This window comes from Ambystoma mexicanum, chromosome 10, assembly GCF_040938575.1.
Source record: "Ambystoma mexicanum isolate Mex_15411 chromosome 10, UKY_AmexF1_1, whole genome shotgun sequence".
Lineage (NCBI taxonomy): Eukaryota > Metazoa > Chordata > Amphibia > Caudata > Ambystomatidae > Ambystoma > Ambystoma mexicanum.
The window spans coordinates 1,015,168,999-1,015,188,196 of NC_090932.1; the positions used below are offsets into that span (position 1 = coordinate 1,015,168,999).

Genomic DNA, 19,198 nt, shown 5'->3' on the forward strand with positions numbered 1-19,198 from the left:
AAGGATGATAGAGACTAGTTGGGAGCTGTCCGAGAGGAAGGAGGAGATCCATCTGAGGGCAGAGTCCCTGCGCCTAGGTCAAAAAGTTTGTTTGTGAGGATGGAGTGGATGATTGCATTGAAGGCTGCTGAGTCTGTGGTTCTTTTCAGATCGTTCCCAGATAGAGACCAGGGAAGATTCTGTTCCATGGGGGGTCTAAATCCAGACTAGGAGGGGTCAAGAAGGCTGTGGGATTCTGTGAAAAGACTAAGCTGGGAGTATGCCTTGCAATCTAGTAGTTTGGCTATGAAGCGATTGTTGGCGAAAGGGCGATAATTGGAGGTGGTGAAGAGGAATTTTTTTAGTAGTGGTTTTACGTCAGAGGTTTTGTATGCTGGTGGGAAGATCCCAGCTGTTAGTGAGTGGTATATTATAAATCTGGTGAGGGTGCCTGCAAAGGTGGAGGAGAGAATGTTTTTGATGAGGGCCGGCTACTAGAGAGAAGCCTGGAGATTCCAAAGAAGGAACTGAAGAGGGTCCATGAAGTGGGCTTTGTAAAAAGAAGATTCACAAATACATCAAACGTTAATACTAAGAATTCCATTTTGAAGGGCACATTTAATCACATTTAGGCATTTCAAGAGTTTTATAGCAGCAATTACAAGTTGATACTCTTCCCCCGTTAGATATTCTAAACCAAGTCATCAGTATGGATCCAGTTTTCTAGGTTTACAAAACATCCAAAAAATGGTTTTTGAAGGTACCTTGGAGAAATGCAACTGGTCAATATGTGTTTCAATGACTGAACGATAGTTCCATCATTACAAAAAAAACATAAGTCAGATGTTCAGATGTTCGTTTAGTGTGATCGCTAATACTTTTAATTAATCTGTTTTGTAAGTATCAGATTCATTCAAAAACATAAATATTGAGGCCTGAAATAAGAATGTGCAAACAATGCTCAATGCTTTGTCCAGCATGGAGAAGCTTGAATGTACCTTCAAATTGCTCATTGTTCACATTGTTCTTATCCAGTCTTCCTTTAACAAGACTTTTTTAACCTCACAAGGATTTGCACATAGTTGGTCAGTTGTGCAATCTATGGACCCCAAGACATTTTCAGCCAGTTTTCACTATAAGGCCAACGGTCATGTTTCAACATTCATCAATCAGACTAAATATCAAATCTCTACTAGTAATTAGGATTTGTTTGCATGGGGATATCCCCTTCCAGTCTAAAAACACTTCATGGATGAGATACCCAATTCAGATCGTAATGCCGAAGTTGCTAATGAATGCGGGAGACTTAAAACATGTTTCCACACTAGGGACTCTGCCGTATAACAAGGACGGTATGACTAATACGTTTCCAAGTCAATTTGAGGTGTCAGAGTGAAACAACAATATTTTATGTCAATTTTCCTCATCTGTGAGGCCAATTGATCGGCTTTAGCTTTCAGTCTCTTCAACCAAAAAGCGCAAGAACTAGATTTATCCAATGTAAACACAAAAATATATAATCTCGGTAGACTGCAATATAGACACATTGTCAACATGCCACGTATAGCAATGTGATTTCCTGGGACAATTTGCAAATCTAATAATCAGTTTTTTGCAGGTTTATTTTCAACTCGTTCTTCATAGCATAAGTCTCAATTGGTCTCATCAACTACTGTAGGCCTCTATGTGTGTTGTCGAGAAGGAGAATGTCTGCGTAAGAGAGCCATCTGACAGGTAGACTGCCTATTTTAGGGGTTATAAAGCTCTCTGTCTGCAATGTAGTCTCCAGGTCTGCAAGGTAAAGGTTGAAGAGGCAGGAAACTAAGCCACATCCTTGTCTTAGTCCTCTATTGACGTTTGATCTTACTCGACAGAGCTCCCTGCCTGTTCAGTCAAACCTGGAGATAATTTCCATCATGCAAGTTCACAAGCATGGTTAACAGATATTCAGGGATGTGCCACTTCCTTAGTTTCTTCCATAATAGTCTACGGTTAACTGTGTCAAAGGCCTGGGAGAAATTGATTGCCACAGCATATATTGGCAGTGCGCCCTTCTCCCAAGCCTCATCATGTAAACGATTTGTCAGAAATGTGTTCAACTGTGTTCCCATACCTCTTGTAAATCCCACCTGAAAATTGGATTTTCCTGAATCAATTCCTCCAAATCATTTATTATAAGAGAAGAAAAGATCTTACTATGTACTTCAAACATATTGGACGGTACTGTGACAGGTTACATCCATCTCCTTTATTGAAGTTAGGTACGATGATCGAACCTTTGCATGTTTCCGTTGTGTTATTACACAGTATAAAAATAATTTCGGCCCATAATGTTTTATGGGCCTTTAGTATGTAGGCAGTCTGGCCCCAGAGATCTGGATCGAGATATACTCTTAATCTGGCTCTCAATAACCTCCATGTCATATGATAAACTAAGGATTCAGTCAGAGTCCAAAACCTAATTCTGTCCCTTACACTTATAGCTAAACTAAAGAGGTAGTGGCTCTTCTTGGACCAGAAGAATGGATCCCTTCTTGTGGACAACGGATCAGTTGCAACTGTTAGGTGGGATTTTTACCCGAGGCAATGACTCCGTTTCCAAGGTCGCAATCCCTTTCCAAGGCACAAAACAAAGTTTCAGGTTTTAACGCTGAAAAGCAGTAGAGTTCACAGTTCAAACACAAAAGGTAAAGTTACATTTCAAACATCAACATTCCTTATTGCCCATAGTTGTTACTTCAATATTGGGTTCCTGGAGAATGCCTCCCTTCTCCAGGTATCATGCTCTCAGTGTTGTCAAAATGCCAGGGGAATGTTCCCCTTCCCCTGGGCTTTTCGCAGGCTTATTTCCGAGTTCACAACATCCGCGGGAATGACTCCCTTCCCCTGGCCTCTAAGTTTTATACACTTCTCCTCAATGTAGACTTGGCTTCCAGGTTTGTGGGTGTGGGTCCCAGACCTGTACTATTTCAACATATTACTTTTCCACAGTCTTTTTGCCAAAATATTTTCTCAGCCCTTCTTCCAAGGCATCTCGACCCTTCTTATCTGGACCACTAGCCTCTCCTTTGTCCCCACTGGCTGGCCCGTATTGGCCCCTACCTTCAGGGAGCATTGCATTACTGTGGGCTCCGGTCGCTTCCAGCACTAGTCTTTGGTCCTGGCATGCCTTCCGCCGACTATGTTCCAGCTATGCCGGCTACACAGGTGCGGGGTTCCCTATGGGCTGCTCTACCGTCGCGGACCATGCAGTCCTTCTTCCTCTGTCAGGCAAGTCAGCTGAGGGAGAAAGGTGTTTCCACTTCGGACCCTCGAGAGACGCTTCACCTTTTCCCCTTGTGTCCCGCTCTGCCTTGTTTCTCTCCGCCCCACTGCTGATTTACGGCTCCTCTAGGGAGGGCTGAACTTCCTGTCCTGTTTTCCCTCTTATATTTTGAACGTGACTTGACCAATTCAGAAATCACTCGCATGTTCACTAGTGGTTCCAGGGGTTCTCTGCATGCTTCTGCATTGCCTCGTCTCAGTACCTGTCCTATAGTCCTCTGTTGGGTAGAATAGACTCTTCCTCGTCCCAGTTTTTATACTATACTTCTCCCCTGGGTTGACTAGATTCTTCCTCGTCCCAGAACTTATGATTTTGGCTACATGACACATATACATGGGGTTACAAGGCAAGCGTGGGGTAGGCGAGGGGATTGGAGTGGAGTATACCGCGTTCTCCTTGGATAGTCCCTGCTCCCAAAGGGTGGTAAATCCCTCCCAATGAGATCCTTCCGCTGAGTAGCACCCCAAGGGGTCTATCTGGTAGCGGCCTCACCACCCTGGCCTCATGGGAAAGGGATCCCACTCAGGAAGAAGAGGCGACATCCAAGGATTCATCACATTACCTAGTGCAACATCTGTCGTATTGATGCTAGTCTTATATCATTATGAAAAACGGGCACACCAACTCTACATTGTAAATGATCATTTGCAGACCACTCACTGATGATCTTCCTAGTTATTATCTCCATCATATATTCACTATTTTGTGGGTTCATATAATAACAGTGATCCCCTAAGCCAGGTTTTATATTCTTGATGTTTCTTTTGAGTCTTTTCCATAGGTGTCATGTTTAGGTTGTCTACCAGTTGTAACCTTCCTCTTAGCTGAGTTTTCTTTCTGTGGACAACTTTGTCAAAGCAGTGAATACTCTGCCATTGACAAACTTTACCTATTCCGGTCACTCGATTATTAACTTTGTGAAACCCTCAGGAGTGATCATTGTCATTTTCCCTTCCAGCGAAGTGTGATTTTATCTGTGTCCCAATCAAACATTAAAGGTTATGTTAAAGGTTCTTATACCATGCACTGTCACCACTTGCATGGTCCCTTGGCACTCTTGTGAGCATGAATGACTCCTGTGGTTAATGTAAATCCTCTAGATTGTAAAGTGAGATTACCAAAATATTCTGGTACTTCATGGCCATTGCCTATAGATAAGTTAGCACTAAGCACTTTGTGGTCGGGAGCCTTCATATCCTTACATCTGGAGTCAATAGCCCCACCCTCTACCCTCAGCGCTCTACTCCAGCAGAGTGCAATATGAGCAGAGGAGGTGGAGGACACATGCTTCGCAAGATGGCAATTTGATTACCAGAACGAGCAGTAAATAGATGTTTTGACTTTTGTTCAATGTGGGAGAACGACCCAAAATAGCTGTTGGGAGTAGAACCTCGGTTTCCAAAGAATATGATGATGCAATAATCAAGGTCAGGGCAGGCAGAGGTTGAATCTACATAGGAGAACGGAATTTAGAGCGCTCTGCCTTAACCCCAAAAGTAAGGAAGCTTGTTTTCTTGTTGGTCGCGATGAAGGTGACAATATTAAATTAATCACTGAAACCGGTCGACCCTTTGAAGAGACTTCCTTTGACTAAGACTAATGGATACTGTTAAAAATCAATATTTGGTTTGTTTTTAATTTACTTTGTAATCAGGACCCTGTGTACAATGCAATATGGAAGACTAGTTACATATTTGGGAGATGGTAGAATAAAGTAATACGAAAATCCCTACTCAAAATGTAACATGGGTTGGTTCCACATTCTGAGTATTTTTCAGACCTGGTGGAATTTCCTTTTGGTCACTCTCCCTTTAGGGGTCCAGCTTAAGAGTAGAGGAATATGCTCCCCATAATAGGAAGCAAGAACGTATAAAGTTGCAGTGGTCACAACTTTTAGGGCTGTGCAGTCTCTTCACACCCAGGAAACTAGTTGCATGATGTGCACTTTTTTACAAGAAGTTTAGTGGCGGGAGGACCTCTTTTCTGAACCTTTTAGACTGGCTGCTCACAAGCTTGCTCTAGGGGCAGCCTTTTTCCAGGGACAGGCGAGTCCTTCTTGAGGGAGAGTGATAGCTTATGGTAGGCATAATATTTAAGCACAGATTCCTTCCACCCTTGTGTGTTAGGATTGCTTATTTTGGTGAACATGGCTATCACTTGGTTATAAAGGAAAACATTACTTACCTGCGTTTTTGCATACCTTGCTCAGTTCCCATATAACCAATGAATGCCTGGGACTTTCCAGTGAGGGGAGGTAAAAAGGAAAAAGGGAATCCCTACTTTGGAATTCCTTGTCCCCAGGGTTGGGCGGGGGGGGAATGGTCACCCCCAATGGGATCCAGTTTGCCCAGTCTACTAGTGAGGGTATTTTGTAGTGGCTGCTCTTCCCTAGTCCCAAAGGCAGTCGTTCACCCTTGTGGAGAAGGGACGATTTCCCTGGATTCAAGACAAAACCCTCAAATTTGCTTTTTGCCTATAGTGTACCACATGGACACTCCGGAGAGAGTAGCCATTGTACATCTTTAAGGGCTACAATGGTACAGTTAAAATTCACACAAAAAAACCCACCAAGTTATGGTTGCGTTACAATGGGTGCTTTAGATATCAGAACTCAGGAATTTGCTTTGCGTTGTAACCTTGAGGCACCTTTGAGATAGATTTTTAATGATAATGGTGATCATACAGCTTCTGCTGCTTGGAGTACAGCCTTTTGCCTGACCCTGGATATGCCTAGTGATAACTTTGACTGGGCCGGGACATCTGCCATGCACCAGGATCCCCAATTCAGTTGGATCTTGTAAACATTTGGTACACATCCATCCATCGATTCGGGCTGTAGTTGAGAGCAAATAATGGGTGTTTTGGAAACCCCTATAACTCTGCTCCCCTGAAAAAGCCTCGTTAAATGTTTTTTTTAAAAGGAACTGTTCCAAGTTTGTTTGGGGAAATTTATTTTTACAGACTCGTTGAACAATGCCAAATTTCTAATCACCTGAAAAGTGCTCTTCCAACTTATTTTCTATGACTATTGGCTTGGAGAACCAGTATTAAGTTGGCTTCATCTGGCTTTATGTTTCATAATGCTTTAGGATGAGATGTAGAATTTGGAAACATGCGACTGAAAATCAAAACTGGTCTTCCTCATCACCAAAGTTAAATAATCGTGGGAAAATCTCATCTCTTTGTGCTTTGAATCATTTATCTAGCATACCTGGGAGTGCATAAAACAAGGACCAATGCAAGAATGAAGAGCTACATAAACAAATAGTTAAAAAAAAACCTTTATGCTATGCGCTTGGAGGGGTTAAGGGGAAGTTCTGCTTGTAGTGCTGCACTATATGAAAATCTTCTCTTAATTGCAGGCTCATTCATACAGAGCAGGGACAACGCTTGCACACCGTAAACCTAGCGGCAAGATTTGGGCCACGGATATCATGGAGCTTAGCAAAATGCAGAAGAATTGTGAAAAGGCCACATAACCTTCTCCATTCCACTTAAGAGTACTACATAAACTCCTGCATAGGGGCATGACGCAAATGAGTCAGACTTGTCCCCATCACCTTATGCCTTTTTGACAACAGTCTAACATGCTTCAGTCACTTCTGGCCTACCTCGTGCATCCTGCGGCTCATCCGGCTCTTCGTTACTCTGAGCTCCTCAGCTGCAACCGCAACATCTGTCTAACAGTAGGAAACAGAGCACCAAAGAATTATTTCAGACCATGGAATCAACAAACTTAGATGTACACACCATGCTGGGCAAAGAATCACATCCTCATTCTTGCTTAGGAGCAGTGATATCATGTCGAATTTTCAGTATCGCCAGCGGAGAGGTGTATTTTGCACAAGACAGAAGATGCTAAATATAGCAGGAAAAGACAAAGGTGAAGTGGCAAACAGACCTCTGGCCCAAATAAATACCATCCAGCAAAAGGCACTAGCTATGTGTGTAGCATCAGGCTCCCCAGATATTTTGGACTGGCCCCCATGAGCCCTCATCATTAACTAGGCTGGCTATGGCTAATGAGAGTGGTTGCCCAAAACATCTGCAGATCCCTAGGTTTAGAAAAAGACTATAAATTTCACCATTTTGGTAAAGACCTATACAAAAAGGTGGAACACCCGAGGAAAGACTAGCATACGCAATTGGCCAGTGCACACAGAAATCAGTAAAATGGATTGTGCATAAGTACCTGGATTACAGGGTTCTATGGGATAAGATCGGTATTATCACTGGACACCGGTTACAGTTGATTCAATGAACAGAGAAGATGCAAAATTAGCAACAAGTGATCTGACCAGAGTGTGGGGCTCTGACCCGGCAGCAGGATGGGGCAAAGGCCTTGAAAATTACCTGCTACTTGGAACAATGACATGATGATCGAACTAAACCCATCTGGGGCAGGTATAATTTTGAGCAAATAAATTATCCAAATACAATGCAATTCAATGCAATTCAAAGCAATGCTACAATTTCCAGATAAAGATAGCAGCAGGGGAAGAGCAGGGGGCGTGTAGCACTCCGAACACCCAAATAAAATGAGTGCAAGTCAATGGGCATACAATTTCAAATGGAAAAAAATGGATGCATGCCAGACTGGGCAGAAACAGTAAGGGCAGACTATTGTGCAACTCTCACCTCTCGTATTGTCTATTTGTATTTATGAACAAGGTGTCATTTCGAACAATAATTATTTACAAAGAAAGAGAGCAGAGGCAGTCCTAGGGCAAGATCTGTTTACACACCCATTGGTGAACTAAATTACCTATACCAGGTGGTGAAGAGGTAAGAATAGGAATAAACATCATGGACATGCTATCGAGGAGATAGCCAATTTTTAAATTCAATTGATCGAGGCCCGTACCTACATATTAACAAATTACCTGGAGAAGCCTGAGTGCAGAATGCAGGAGAGGTGGGTCGGGCAGTTCGTTTGGATAGGAGGTTGGTGGTAGCTTGGGTCCAGGATGGCTCTTTCCTCTTTCCATTGCTAACAGGTAGGGTTTGAGACTAGTCTTGAACAATTCCAAGGACGAGATGGCTTTGGCGGCCAGTGGAGGACGGATGGGGTGCATTCCACAGGAGTGGGGCAAGTAGGAAAAAGGAGCAAAAGCTGGATGGAGCACGGGGAGGAGGATGGGGACTGTACGGTTGTAATGAAACCATGGATGTATTTAGACTAGTAGCAGGAATTTAAAGAGGGGGATAGCCATCTGGTGTGCTAGTGGTAGGTAGAGGGGGTGGAGATCTGGGTAGGTGTAGAAGGGTGCATTTTTAAAAGTTGAGGACTTTGCTGAGGGGAGCCAAAGTGTAGAGGGTGTAGACCAAGGTTGGCAGTAGTTCAGTTTACTGAACAGAAGAGTAGAGAACGGTTTTAGTTGAGTGGCGTGTGAGGTTTGGGAGGATTTTCATAATAATTAGGATGTGGAGTCTGGCTGCATTGGCCGTAAAGTACTGGTACAGTTTCAGGTCACTTTCAAAGAACTTAAAGGTTGTCAGGTAAAATATGGAAGGGAAAGTGGGGTTAGCATTGGAGTCAGGGAGAAAGATGGCTTTAGTCTTAACTGTTTATCAAGAGGCAACATAGTCATCCATTGGAGGATGGCGGTTAGGTAGTTGGTCATGAACTAGGAGACTACAGGGTTAAAGGAGGGGGAAGAATAAAAATATACGAGTATCACCAACCTGATAGTTAATACCAAACAAGGAAATTAGTTTGCCTGAGAAGTGGGTACATGGGTGAAGAGAGGTGGGCACAGTACTACCCCTTGAAGGACACCCACATGAATGGGTGTTCGGTAGGAGGTATTGGAATCTCAGGAGAAAGAGCAGTGATATCGATAGGCTAACATTCAATGGATTTTGGGGACCTTAAGGACAAGGAGGGAAGAAAAGAGTTTGGATTAGGAAGGGATAATCGACTGGGTCATTGGCAGCTGAAAGGTCTAGAAAAATGGAAGGTAGGAGAGGAGAAATTGGTGGGCAGTGGTAAGAGAATTGGTGGCGTGTACGAGCACAGTCTCAGTAGAGTGTATGGACAGGAATCAGATTAGAGGGGGTCAGCAAGTGTGCATATCTCGAGATTCATTATGCAGTTGAAGACAACACTCAATGATTTTAGAGTGGTAGGTGAAGGACAGGGACACATCTATAGAATGAGTGGTTGATGGGGTAAGCAGTTGGTTTCGTTAGGAGCAGTATGGCTGCCTATTTTGCAATAGGCCAGGGAGATAACGTTGAGAGGTAGGTTGAATAAGCAAAGATGTGTTCGGAGGCAACATCAATTTCATAACAATTTGTGGTGGAAAGGGGTCAAATGGAGCATAGAATGGGCTGGCAGAGCGAAGAATGAGCAGAGGTTTAGTGAAGACGAGAAGGGAGACACAAGATAGTCAGAAGGATGTGGGGAAGGGAGGAGAGCATGCGAGAGATAAAAAGGTTGGACAAGGTGTCCCATATTTTGGGAATTTATAAAGTAAACGGTAGGGAATTAGGTGTAGGTAAGCATGGGCTGGAGGGTCATGGATAGTTTGCGGGGGCGGGGTGAGCATAGAGAGGAAAGATGATTAGTGCTACAAGAGCATATGGCCATGTTGAGAATTGTAGTAAGGGTCAGTAGAAAGTTCTTGACAGTATTGTCCTCCGCAGCTGACCGGGGAGATCCTGCCCTCATCCTAGTCCATAGGAGGATCAAAGTAACAGGCACAGTAGTGATCATTGAAGAGGAAATAAAGTGCATAGGTGAACTCTGCAACAGCAAGCTCAATTGAGTGAGCAAGTGCAGGAGGGCTTTGAGCAAGATGTTGATGACGGACACCATGGAGTCAGACTTGCATTTACATTTGGTGATAGTTGAGGTAGGTGGATGGGAGAGTGGGGGAAGAATGCGAGGTTGAGGGGAAGAGTTGTCAGACGGGGAGGGGTGAATTGCGGGTGTGGAGGAGGCTAGGGTGGGAAATAAGAATATTAGATTGAGAGAGTTTCCTGAGTGTGGGTTTGAAAGGTTACATATATTGACTAGTGAGTTGGTTAGAGCCGTTGGACCATAGTCATATTGGAGAGGTTGCATTCACCCATTAGGATTGCAGAGACATCAGCTGAGTGCATTTCAAGTAATGGGTGAAGGACAGAGAAGAAGTGACCGAGTGTACTCTGCGGGCAGTAGTTGGAGGATATTAACAGGGTAATTCATAGAATCCAGCGCACAAGTAGCGCACGCGGCTGGCGCACAGCGTGCGCCTGCGATAGTCTGCGCCAGGCACGTGCGCTAAAACTGATTTCCGCGCACAGCATATTCATGGATTTCATGCTCCCAAACCAGCCGTGGCGCAGAGAATCGCAGCGAGCCTGCAGCAGCGCCAGTAACGCCCCCAAGAACGCCCTCGCGCAAGGAAAAGCCATCAAAATCGCTAAATCATCGCTAAGGGCTGCACTAACCCTGGACCACTTCACAGGGCAGGCAAACAAGGAAAGCAAAGCGGGCAATCTTCAAATCAGGAGTACGCGGGAAGTTCTACACGCGACTAGGCAGGGAACGTGAATTACAGGGGTACGCGGGAATTATCACACGCGAACAGCCAGGAACGCGTATTACAGGGGTACGCGTGAAGTAGAACACGCGATAGGCCAGGGAACGTGTATTACAGGGGTACGCGGGAAGTAGAACACGCGATAGGCCAGGGAACGTGTATTACAGGGGTACGCGGGAATCACACGCGAACAGCCAGGGTGCGTGTATTACAGGGGTAGCGGGAAGTTCAACACGTGATTGGCCAGGCTACGTGTATTACAGGGGTACGCGTGAAGTAGAACACGCGATAGGCCAGGGAACGTGTATTACAGGGGTACGCGGGAATTATCACACGCGAACAGCCAGGGTGCGTGTATTACAGGGGTAGCGGGAAGTTCAACACGCGATTGGCCAGGCTACGTGTATTACAGGGGTACGCGTGAAGTAGAACACGCGATAGGCCAGGGAACGTGTATTACAGGGGTACGCGGGAATTATCGCACGCGAATAGGCTGGGTGGGCCCTCACAGGTGTACCCTGTACACCCTCCACGGCCCCTGCAGGCAGCCCACAAAACAGGGGACTACCCTGCACACCTGATCATGTCCCCCTGCACCCCCATCCACCAGGGGCACCCTCCACCAGGCCCCCACCCATGTCTCCCACCCCCCCACCCCCCAGCAGTGCAGGGGCACCTGCCAGCAGGCCCCCACCCATGTCTCCCACCACCCCCACCCCCCATCCACCAGGGGCACCCTCCACCAAGCCCCCACCCATGTCTCCCACCACCCCCACCCACCAGCACTGTGGGGCACGTGGCCAGCAGGCAGTCAGGCAGCAGCAGATGGCAGGTGGGAGCGTGCTCAGGGCTCTGGTGGACTGTAATTTGGCCTCCTGGCCAGGAGCGTGGTCTTTCGTGTTTGAACGCGTGGACAGCCTGATAGGGAGTGATTTTGCACGTGAAAATCCCACACTCAGCGAATCGCGCGAAAACCCGTCACCAGCATATGTGCGTCTATAGTTACCTGCACGTGCAGTGTCAAAGCGTGTGATTGGTGAAAATGGATCTACACGCAGGAGTGACAAAGCGTGTGATTGGTGAAAATGGATCTACACGCAGGAGTGACAAAGCGTGTGATTGGTGAAAAGTCAGCTACACGCAGGAGTGTCAAAGCGTGTGATTGGTGAAAAAGGATCCACACGCAGAAGTGACAAAGCGTGTGATTGGTGAACATGGGCCAAGCACGTACACGCCGTAAGTGACGCTGTACGTGTGGGCCTGTATATAAGGTAGTGTAGAACACCATTTCCTTGTACGTGCTTTTCGTGGAGAGCGAGTGGGTGAATTCTGTACTTCTTGTCGTTTCACACGCGATTTACTTCACAGCGTTTCCAGTTCGTACTCCCTGTTACCTCTGACAGCTTTTTCTCTTTTTCCTCTTGTACTGGTTTACCTGGGCCTGTTCCCTCAAACAGTGTCCCCTTCTACTGTTGTCCTGTCTCCTCAGACAGCGTACACATCTTCTTTTGGCGGGGGTGTTGCCAACCAAACGCGCTCATTTTTCACGCTCTTTTACCTGGCAGACGGTGAGTCACGCACGTATCTAACTTCTGTGCTTGCCCCGTGTGTAGCCCACCCCTTCAGAGGTCATTCTAGGCTGCGTGTGACACGCATACGTTCATTTAAGTGTTACTGGATGCCACAGCGTAGTGCAGGGTTTTCCATCAGCACACGTGGTCTAGGAGGGGTATTGTGCACGTTCCTTAACTTTTTTGGGGTGCCTGTGCGTTGCGTGACCCGTCATCTTTCCCCAGGGGTGTCATATAGCCTTGCCACTGCACTAGGGTACGAATACCATCTGGTACCCAACCCCTTTGACACCCAATTGCCCAGGACAATTGTGCACACCGACTCCCATACGCACAATAACATCAGTGCCATGGTTGGGAGGCGTGCAAGCCGTAAGGGTGGCAAAGGTGGCCGAGCCACACGTGGTGGCCGTGGAGGATCCACTAGGGGACGTGGTTGTGACTTGCAGGGTGCCCCTGTCCCCCCCAGTCTGGAGGACCAGTCAGGGACACCCATGCCCCCCCCCCCCCCAGTTGAGGGTCATGTGGCTGATACCAACCCTGATCAGCCCTTGTCGGACCAGCCCATTGTGGCACCAGACCTGTCCGAGGGTGATCCCATCGCTGACATCCAGGTCAGCAGGTCCACTGCACGTGCACCGGTGCACATTGGTGTCATCAGGGCACGCGCATCTATGCCAGATAGGTCATCTGCTGGCCCCCGTAGCCAGGGTGTGGCTCCATCCACCCCACCTCTCATACACCCTGCCAAGACTGTGTCGGTCCTAGTTCATGCACCTCAGATCAGGCCTGACCCCATCCCTCTACCCCCAATGCCTGCACCTACTCCCATGCTGAGTGTGCAATCCCACACACCCAGTACTGAGTCCACCACGGCTCCTGCCCCTAGTGTCCACAGCGGCGTAGGACACTCTGGATCCCCACCCCCTTCCAAGCGCAAGAGGAAGAGTGCACATCCGGCACAGGCTGATGCCCCAGGCACGGCTGCACAGTCCGGCCCATCAAGGAAGCCAAGCTTCACAGACGCCGAACTGAATGCACTTGTTCAGTATGTGTCAGATCATGATAGGGAAATGCTCATCGTTGCAGGGTCCAAGACCACACATGCCAGACGCCAGGCACACTGGCAGACCATTGCTGACAGAATAAGTGCCCTTGGAGTAGTGAGGCGCACAGCTAGTGATTGCCAGAAGCGCTGGAATGACCTTAAGCGCAGGGCAAAGGATAAGCTGGCCTCAAGTCATGCCGCAACCTTGGTGACTGGAGGTGGGTCCCCAGCACAGGAAATAGAACTCACACCACACGAGTCCGTAGCTGGATCCTACGTCACCGAGGGACAACTCCAAGGTGTGGGAGATCTCCCTGATTACGAGGCATCATCCGGTGAGTGCACATGCATGTGTGTATCATCCATGTGCATGGTGTGTGTGTGAAGCATTCATGTTGGGTGCCTGTCAAGGGGTTGTGTGGCAGAGTTGATAGTGGCACCCATGTGCCTCATCCAGTATGTTCAGTGCAACACCATCTGCCCACAGCACTATCCCTACTGGCAACAGTGCACATATGGCCCTACACCATGGAAGTTGCCCTTGAATTGTCATTTTGTCACTACATTGTTGCTCATACTCCCCTGTCTATTCATCTGATGTCTTACATACCATTCCTATACTTTCCCCCAGCCAATCAAGTTTCATCTTCACATGCCTGACATGCAATGATACCACATGCTAATGCGTCCTCTGTATATAAATGCCAACCAACATGCTGTCATACTGTGGATGTTGCCTTGACATCCACCTCCTACCTGTGTGCTTTGGTACCGTCTGGTTTCGAGCCCCATTCCCTCACACTCCATGCTGCTCTTCATGCTCTATCTTCCCTGACTTCTACAGTTCAGACCATCGTGCCCTACTCACGACACCTGCTTGCTAACAGTCAAATGAGGGCACCCTGCCCTCCAATGCGACCCACCCTATTGCTGACAAGTGCATCTGAGCCTACTCAAAGCTAACTCTCACTGACATCTGCTCATACATGCCTTTGCCTGTCCCATAGACCCTTCACATGGTCCCTGTCCTCTCTCCTTGCTCCTCTTCCACCATCAATGGTGGGACCCGTTGGGGTGTACTCCTGGCCTCCTTCCAATCCTCAGAGGCCACAATTGATGTGCATGGTAATGGGAGCATCTCAGTCCAAGGCCCTTAGGCCAACCTCATTCTCCTTGAGAAATGCTACCCACATCTCATCAACTTCCTTTCCTCTCCTGCTGTCCCCCCTCCTCTCTCCTCATCAATCCTGCACTGCCTCCCTGCACCCTCCCATGATCCTTCTCCGCCTCCCACTCCAACTCCTACACATGCTGCACCTCTGATCTCTAGCACTCCCCGTAAATCCTACAAGGCTGTCAACCTCCTCCACAATTACACTCCTTTCACTGCGGCTGCATCAGGCATTCCTCCGATATCTGTCACTTACATGAGGTTATGCACCTTGACATCCTTGGTCTCATGGAAACATGTCTGACGGCCAGCTCTGTCTGCATCCTTCACACACTCCTACCTGATGTTCAGGAGACCCTCTCCTTGGCCCGCCACTACTGTGCCCTTGGCTTCCCTGAGGGTATTCCTGCCACTGTCACTCCTACTTAGACCTACTCCACTCTGGAATGGCTTGTGTGACGTCTCTCTCTACCACACCTTGACATTCACAAACTGTGCGTACTGTGTCTGGGAAAACTGGTCAAATGTACTACTTCCTTTCTGAGTGTCCTCACCTCTCCTCCTCACTCATGTCCCCAGACACAGAAATCCTCTTCCTTGGTGCTGTACGCATCCACCTGCATGCTTGTTGACCCCCCCACGTGACCTTTCTGTGACCTCAGCAACTCCCTCTCACCCTCTAGACTCCCGTCTGTCCCTACTCATTCTGCAGGGCACACTCTTGATGCTCTGATCTCATCTGACTTTCCCCTCTCCGTCCATCTCTGCACTCCTCTCTCCTGGAGTGATCACATTCTCCTCTCCTCCCAGCTCACCCTCACCACCCCACAGGCAAAGCCACCCTCACCACTGTCACACACCTTCTTGGTATTCCAACCCATGAAGTGTGTGTCAGTCGAGGCTTATGCTGCCAAAATCTCCCCCCCATCCAGCTCCCCCTTAGGCTCACTCCCATCCTGACAGGGCCCACTCCATGCTCCACTCTATGTCAGGTACACTGGATGTCTTTGCCACGGTCATGACCACCTGTCTGAAGCCCCATTCCAATGCAGAGTCCTGGCATGACTCGTATCTTGTGAACCCAAACCACAGGTGCCGGGTGGCAGAGAGGGAATGTCCTGCATCATGCTCATCCTCCTGCAAACTGGCCTGCCACATGCTCCAAAGGCAATAGCGCCTCACCCTTTTCACCAAGATGAGATCCCCAATCCAAGGGCACATATCTGCGGCATGTGACAACTCTGCAGGACACATAGAAATCTGCAAGGACCTTGCCGAGCCAGATGCAGTGTGTACCTCACCTGTCCCCTCCGAGCCCACAGCACTGCATGATTGTCTCTGTACCCCTATAGGCCACCCCCCCAGCACTTGTCTGCGCCTAACACCATCTGCCCTTGACGTTAAGTCCTACTTACCTTGTACAGCACTTCCAGCCGCCACTTCCCCTTGCACTTCATTGTGCCACCCACCCCTGCACTTGCGTGACATGAATGACACCAGCACCAGTAGGATTGTTGACTGGCATCCCCTTCTGCCCCACCACCCCTCAGTGCTCCGCTGTACCTTCATACATTTCTGGACCGATGCTTCACGAATGCTATATGATTCCTTTACAGGTGATGGGGAGGTGGAATCTCATTGTTTACTGCATTTTGTTGATGTAGACAAGGCACTGTGCATCGTGGCCAATTTGGACTAGCAGATCCATGTACAACATGTTAACTTATTGATGTGATGATGCAATGTCAGGACCAGAGTGGTTGAAATCCAAATAAGTTGCCCTCCTCTCCCTCTTCACTTGGTGGCTATGTCACATGCCATGTGTGTGATGGCATGTGCCTTTGACATGGCAATCACCGGCCAATGTGTGATGGCAGTGCTAGGCAGCATGGTGAGCAGGCGTTGCTCTCCAATCTGTACATTGTATGCCCTGAGCCTCCCCTACAGACCCAGTGATGGTGAATGCATAGGAGGTCTCCCAGTCATGTGGGACATGTGTCGTAGAACTACTGCCTCTGTTGTTCATCAGCCCTTGTTGCATGCCATGGTGCTAATGCCTGTTTCCATTTTTCTCTTTCATGTCTTTGCAGGGGACGAAGCACTTGTTGATGCTGGGGATGTGGTGGTTGAGCCGTCCCAGGAGGGCAACCCGGGCCGACCTTCCACAAGTGAGGGACGTGGTGTGTTTGTGGGTGAAAACCCACAAGTGCTGCAGGTCGTGCTGTCGAGGGGTGTCTCTGGGGGTTCCTCCCCCGAGCAGTATTCAGGTGTAGACTCGGAGGATGACACCTATGTGCAGTCGCAGGTGAGTGTTCTTGGGAGAGAATCTCCTCTGTCCGACCCACCTGCAGCCGGGCCATTGCCCTCAATGGGGATGTCAGTGTCGGCAGCTCAGCCTCCGGTGGTTACGGATGCAGGGCCACACCACACAATCTCTGATCCTGTTCCTGGGGCTGCAGATCAGAGAGGGAATGCAGTCCTGCAGCCTGAGGCCTTGCCGGCACAGCAAGGCGCAGTCCGCCTTGCCCCAGGCAGGTGTGGTGCCCGTCAACGTGGTGGCCGTATGCCACCTGGCAATACCGCTTGGGAGCAATCCATCTACGGTATGGCCACCCAACAGGCAGCATCATCCGAGATGATTGCACAGGCCATGGATAGGGTGGCCACTTCCATTGTCCCCCCAGAAAGGCTGATGGAGCGACTGGAGCAGGCTACAGAGTCCATCTGCCAGGCACACAGGGAGGACATGTTGGCGTCCAACATGGACAGGCGGGCGGCACTGGCGACTCTGCGGGAATCACTTTCCATGGAGTCCCAGCGCCACAGGGAAGGCCTGAGGGAAGAATTCCATCACCTCAGGTCGACCCTGTTAGAGCTTGAGGCTTCATCCCATAGAAGGACAGAGGAGCAGCTGGAGCGTCTGACACGGACGCTCTCGGCCGAGATGCAGGCAACTCGTGCGGAGGTCAGGTCATCCCGGAAGTTACTGCATGGGGACCTCCGCATGATTATAACCCAGAACCAGAACTACCAGACCCGCCTGCTTGCAGCCATGGAGGAGCAAACTCGTGCTTTGCGTGGGCTGCCTCCCATTGTCACACCATCTTCTGGGGCAGCTCCCCCACCTCCTGAGTCAGCTGCAGGGTCTGGCCAGAGCGATAGCGACTCATCTCCCACAACAGAGTAGCCGTGTGGGCCACGAGCCTATGGGGTGTTTTAGTTTCCCATGATCCACACAGGTGGATTGTGGCGTGCATCCTGTCCTCGGACCTCATAGGTGCCCCCCCCCCCGCCGGCCCTTTCATGGCCATTTTTTCTCAATTTATTTTTCTTTTCCAAGAGTGTTGCCTTGTGTGGGTACCTGGGCATACACTGTATTGTGGCTGGGCACATGCAGGCTTGTCCTGAGTTTGGTTTCGATGCTTGGGTACCAGACATCCACACCCCTCCTGCTTCCGTTTCCATGGGCTTGCAAAGGGTGTGCCCAAGTGACAGCAAATTACACGGTGACATTGGACTCCCATGAGCTGTTGGCCAGTCCATAGTCAATACTGTGTAGACATTCATAGTGTACATTGTTGTTGCACCTAACTATGCATGATGGTTTGATATGTGCCTCTACTTACATATGTTGCTCATGTTTTGCAGGTATTTCACACAGTTCTTCACACGGGCATACTCTCTGGAGTCAGACTACATGTCGGTAGATGTGCACTGACACTTTTGCGTGGCGCCATCACTGTACATCTGGACGGTGAGGACATACCAGCAGAATCAGGTAATGAGACTACCATTGATTACATGCATTGTGTCTTGTTTGGGTGGGCTTCAGGGTGGGTTGGTGTGTAATTTGATTGAAATTACTCTTACACAGGTGTGTAGTAGTGGCTCCAGCGCGGTTAGCTGTTCAAGTGCGGCTATGTTCCATTTGGGGCACTGCTATTTGTGACACCGGTGTCATGTTGTGATGGCCAGTTTGTTTGCTCTCACATACCATGACATGGTGTCCTCAGTGGCGGGACTGTGAAGGGAATGGGTGACATGGCAATGTTGTCATGTAGTGAATCGCCTGTGGCAATGCATATTTGATTGATGGAGTTGTGTCTTTTCGTTGTGATGCATTGCTGGTGTATGTGTAGGTAGGGGTGCACACATAGTGACACTTCCATGTTAACAATCTCAGGCTGATGTGTATCTGACAGTTTATTGTCAAGTAATTTTGTGACATTGTCAGGTAGTGTCATCATTGATTGTCAGATGGTATGTGCCAGAGCAGTGTGCACTAGCCAGCACTGTGATTCCTAGGTGAAGAAGTTGGCCACCAGTTGCGTACGGGCTGCCTCCCCCCGTGCCCTTTCCCCTCCCATGCGCAGCGGGCGTGCATGTGGTTGTGGATGTGGGGGCACCACCATGTCCACGGGCAGGCCCCGGCGTGTTGCAACGTTGTGCAGGACACATGCTGCCACTATGATCCTGCACACTATTCGGGGAGCATATAACAGCTGCCCGCCAGAACGGTCAAGGGAGCGAAAGCGTGACTTCAGCACTCCGAATGTGCGCTCCACTATGCCCCGT

At 48.6% G+C, this 19,198-nt stretch overlaps 1 protein-coding gene across 1 annotated transcript in view; it reads right to left on the minus strand.

Moving 5' to 3' along the window:
• Positions 1-19,198, minus strand: part of CCDC150 (coiled-coil domain containing 150) — a 917,521-nt gene that overhangs the window by 666,583 nt on the left and 231,740 nt on the right. Inside the window, exon 5 of the mRNA XM_069618819.1 lies at positions 6,916-6,984. Within this exon, the coding sequence (XP_069474920.1) occupies positions 6,916-6,984 (69 nt within the window). The remainder of the gene's footprint in view (positions 1-6,915; positions 6,985-19,198) is intronic.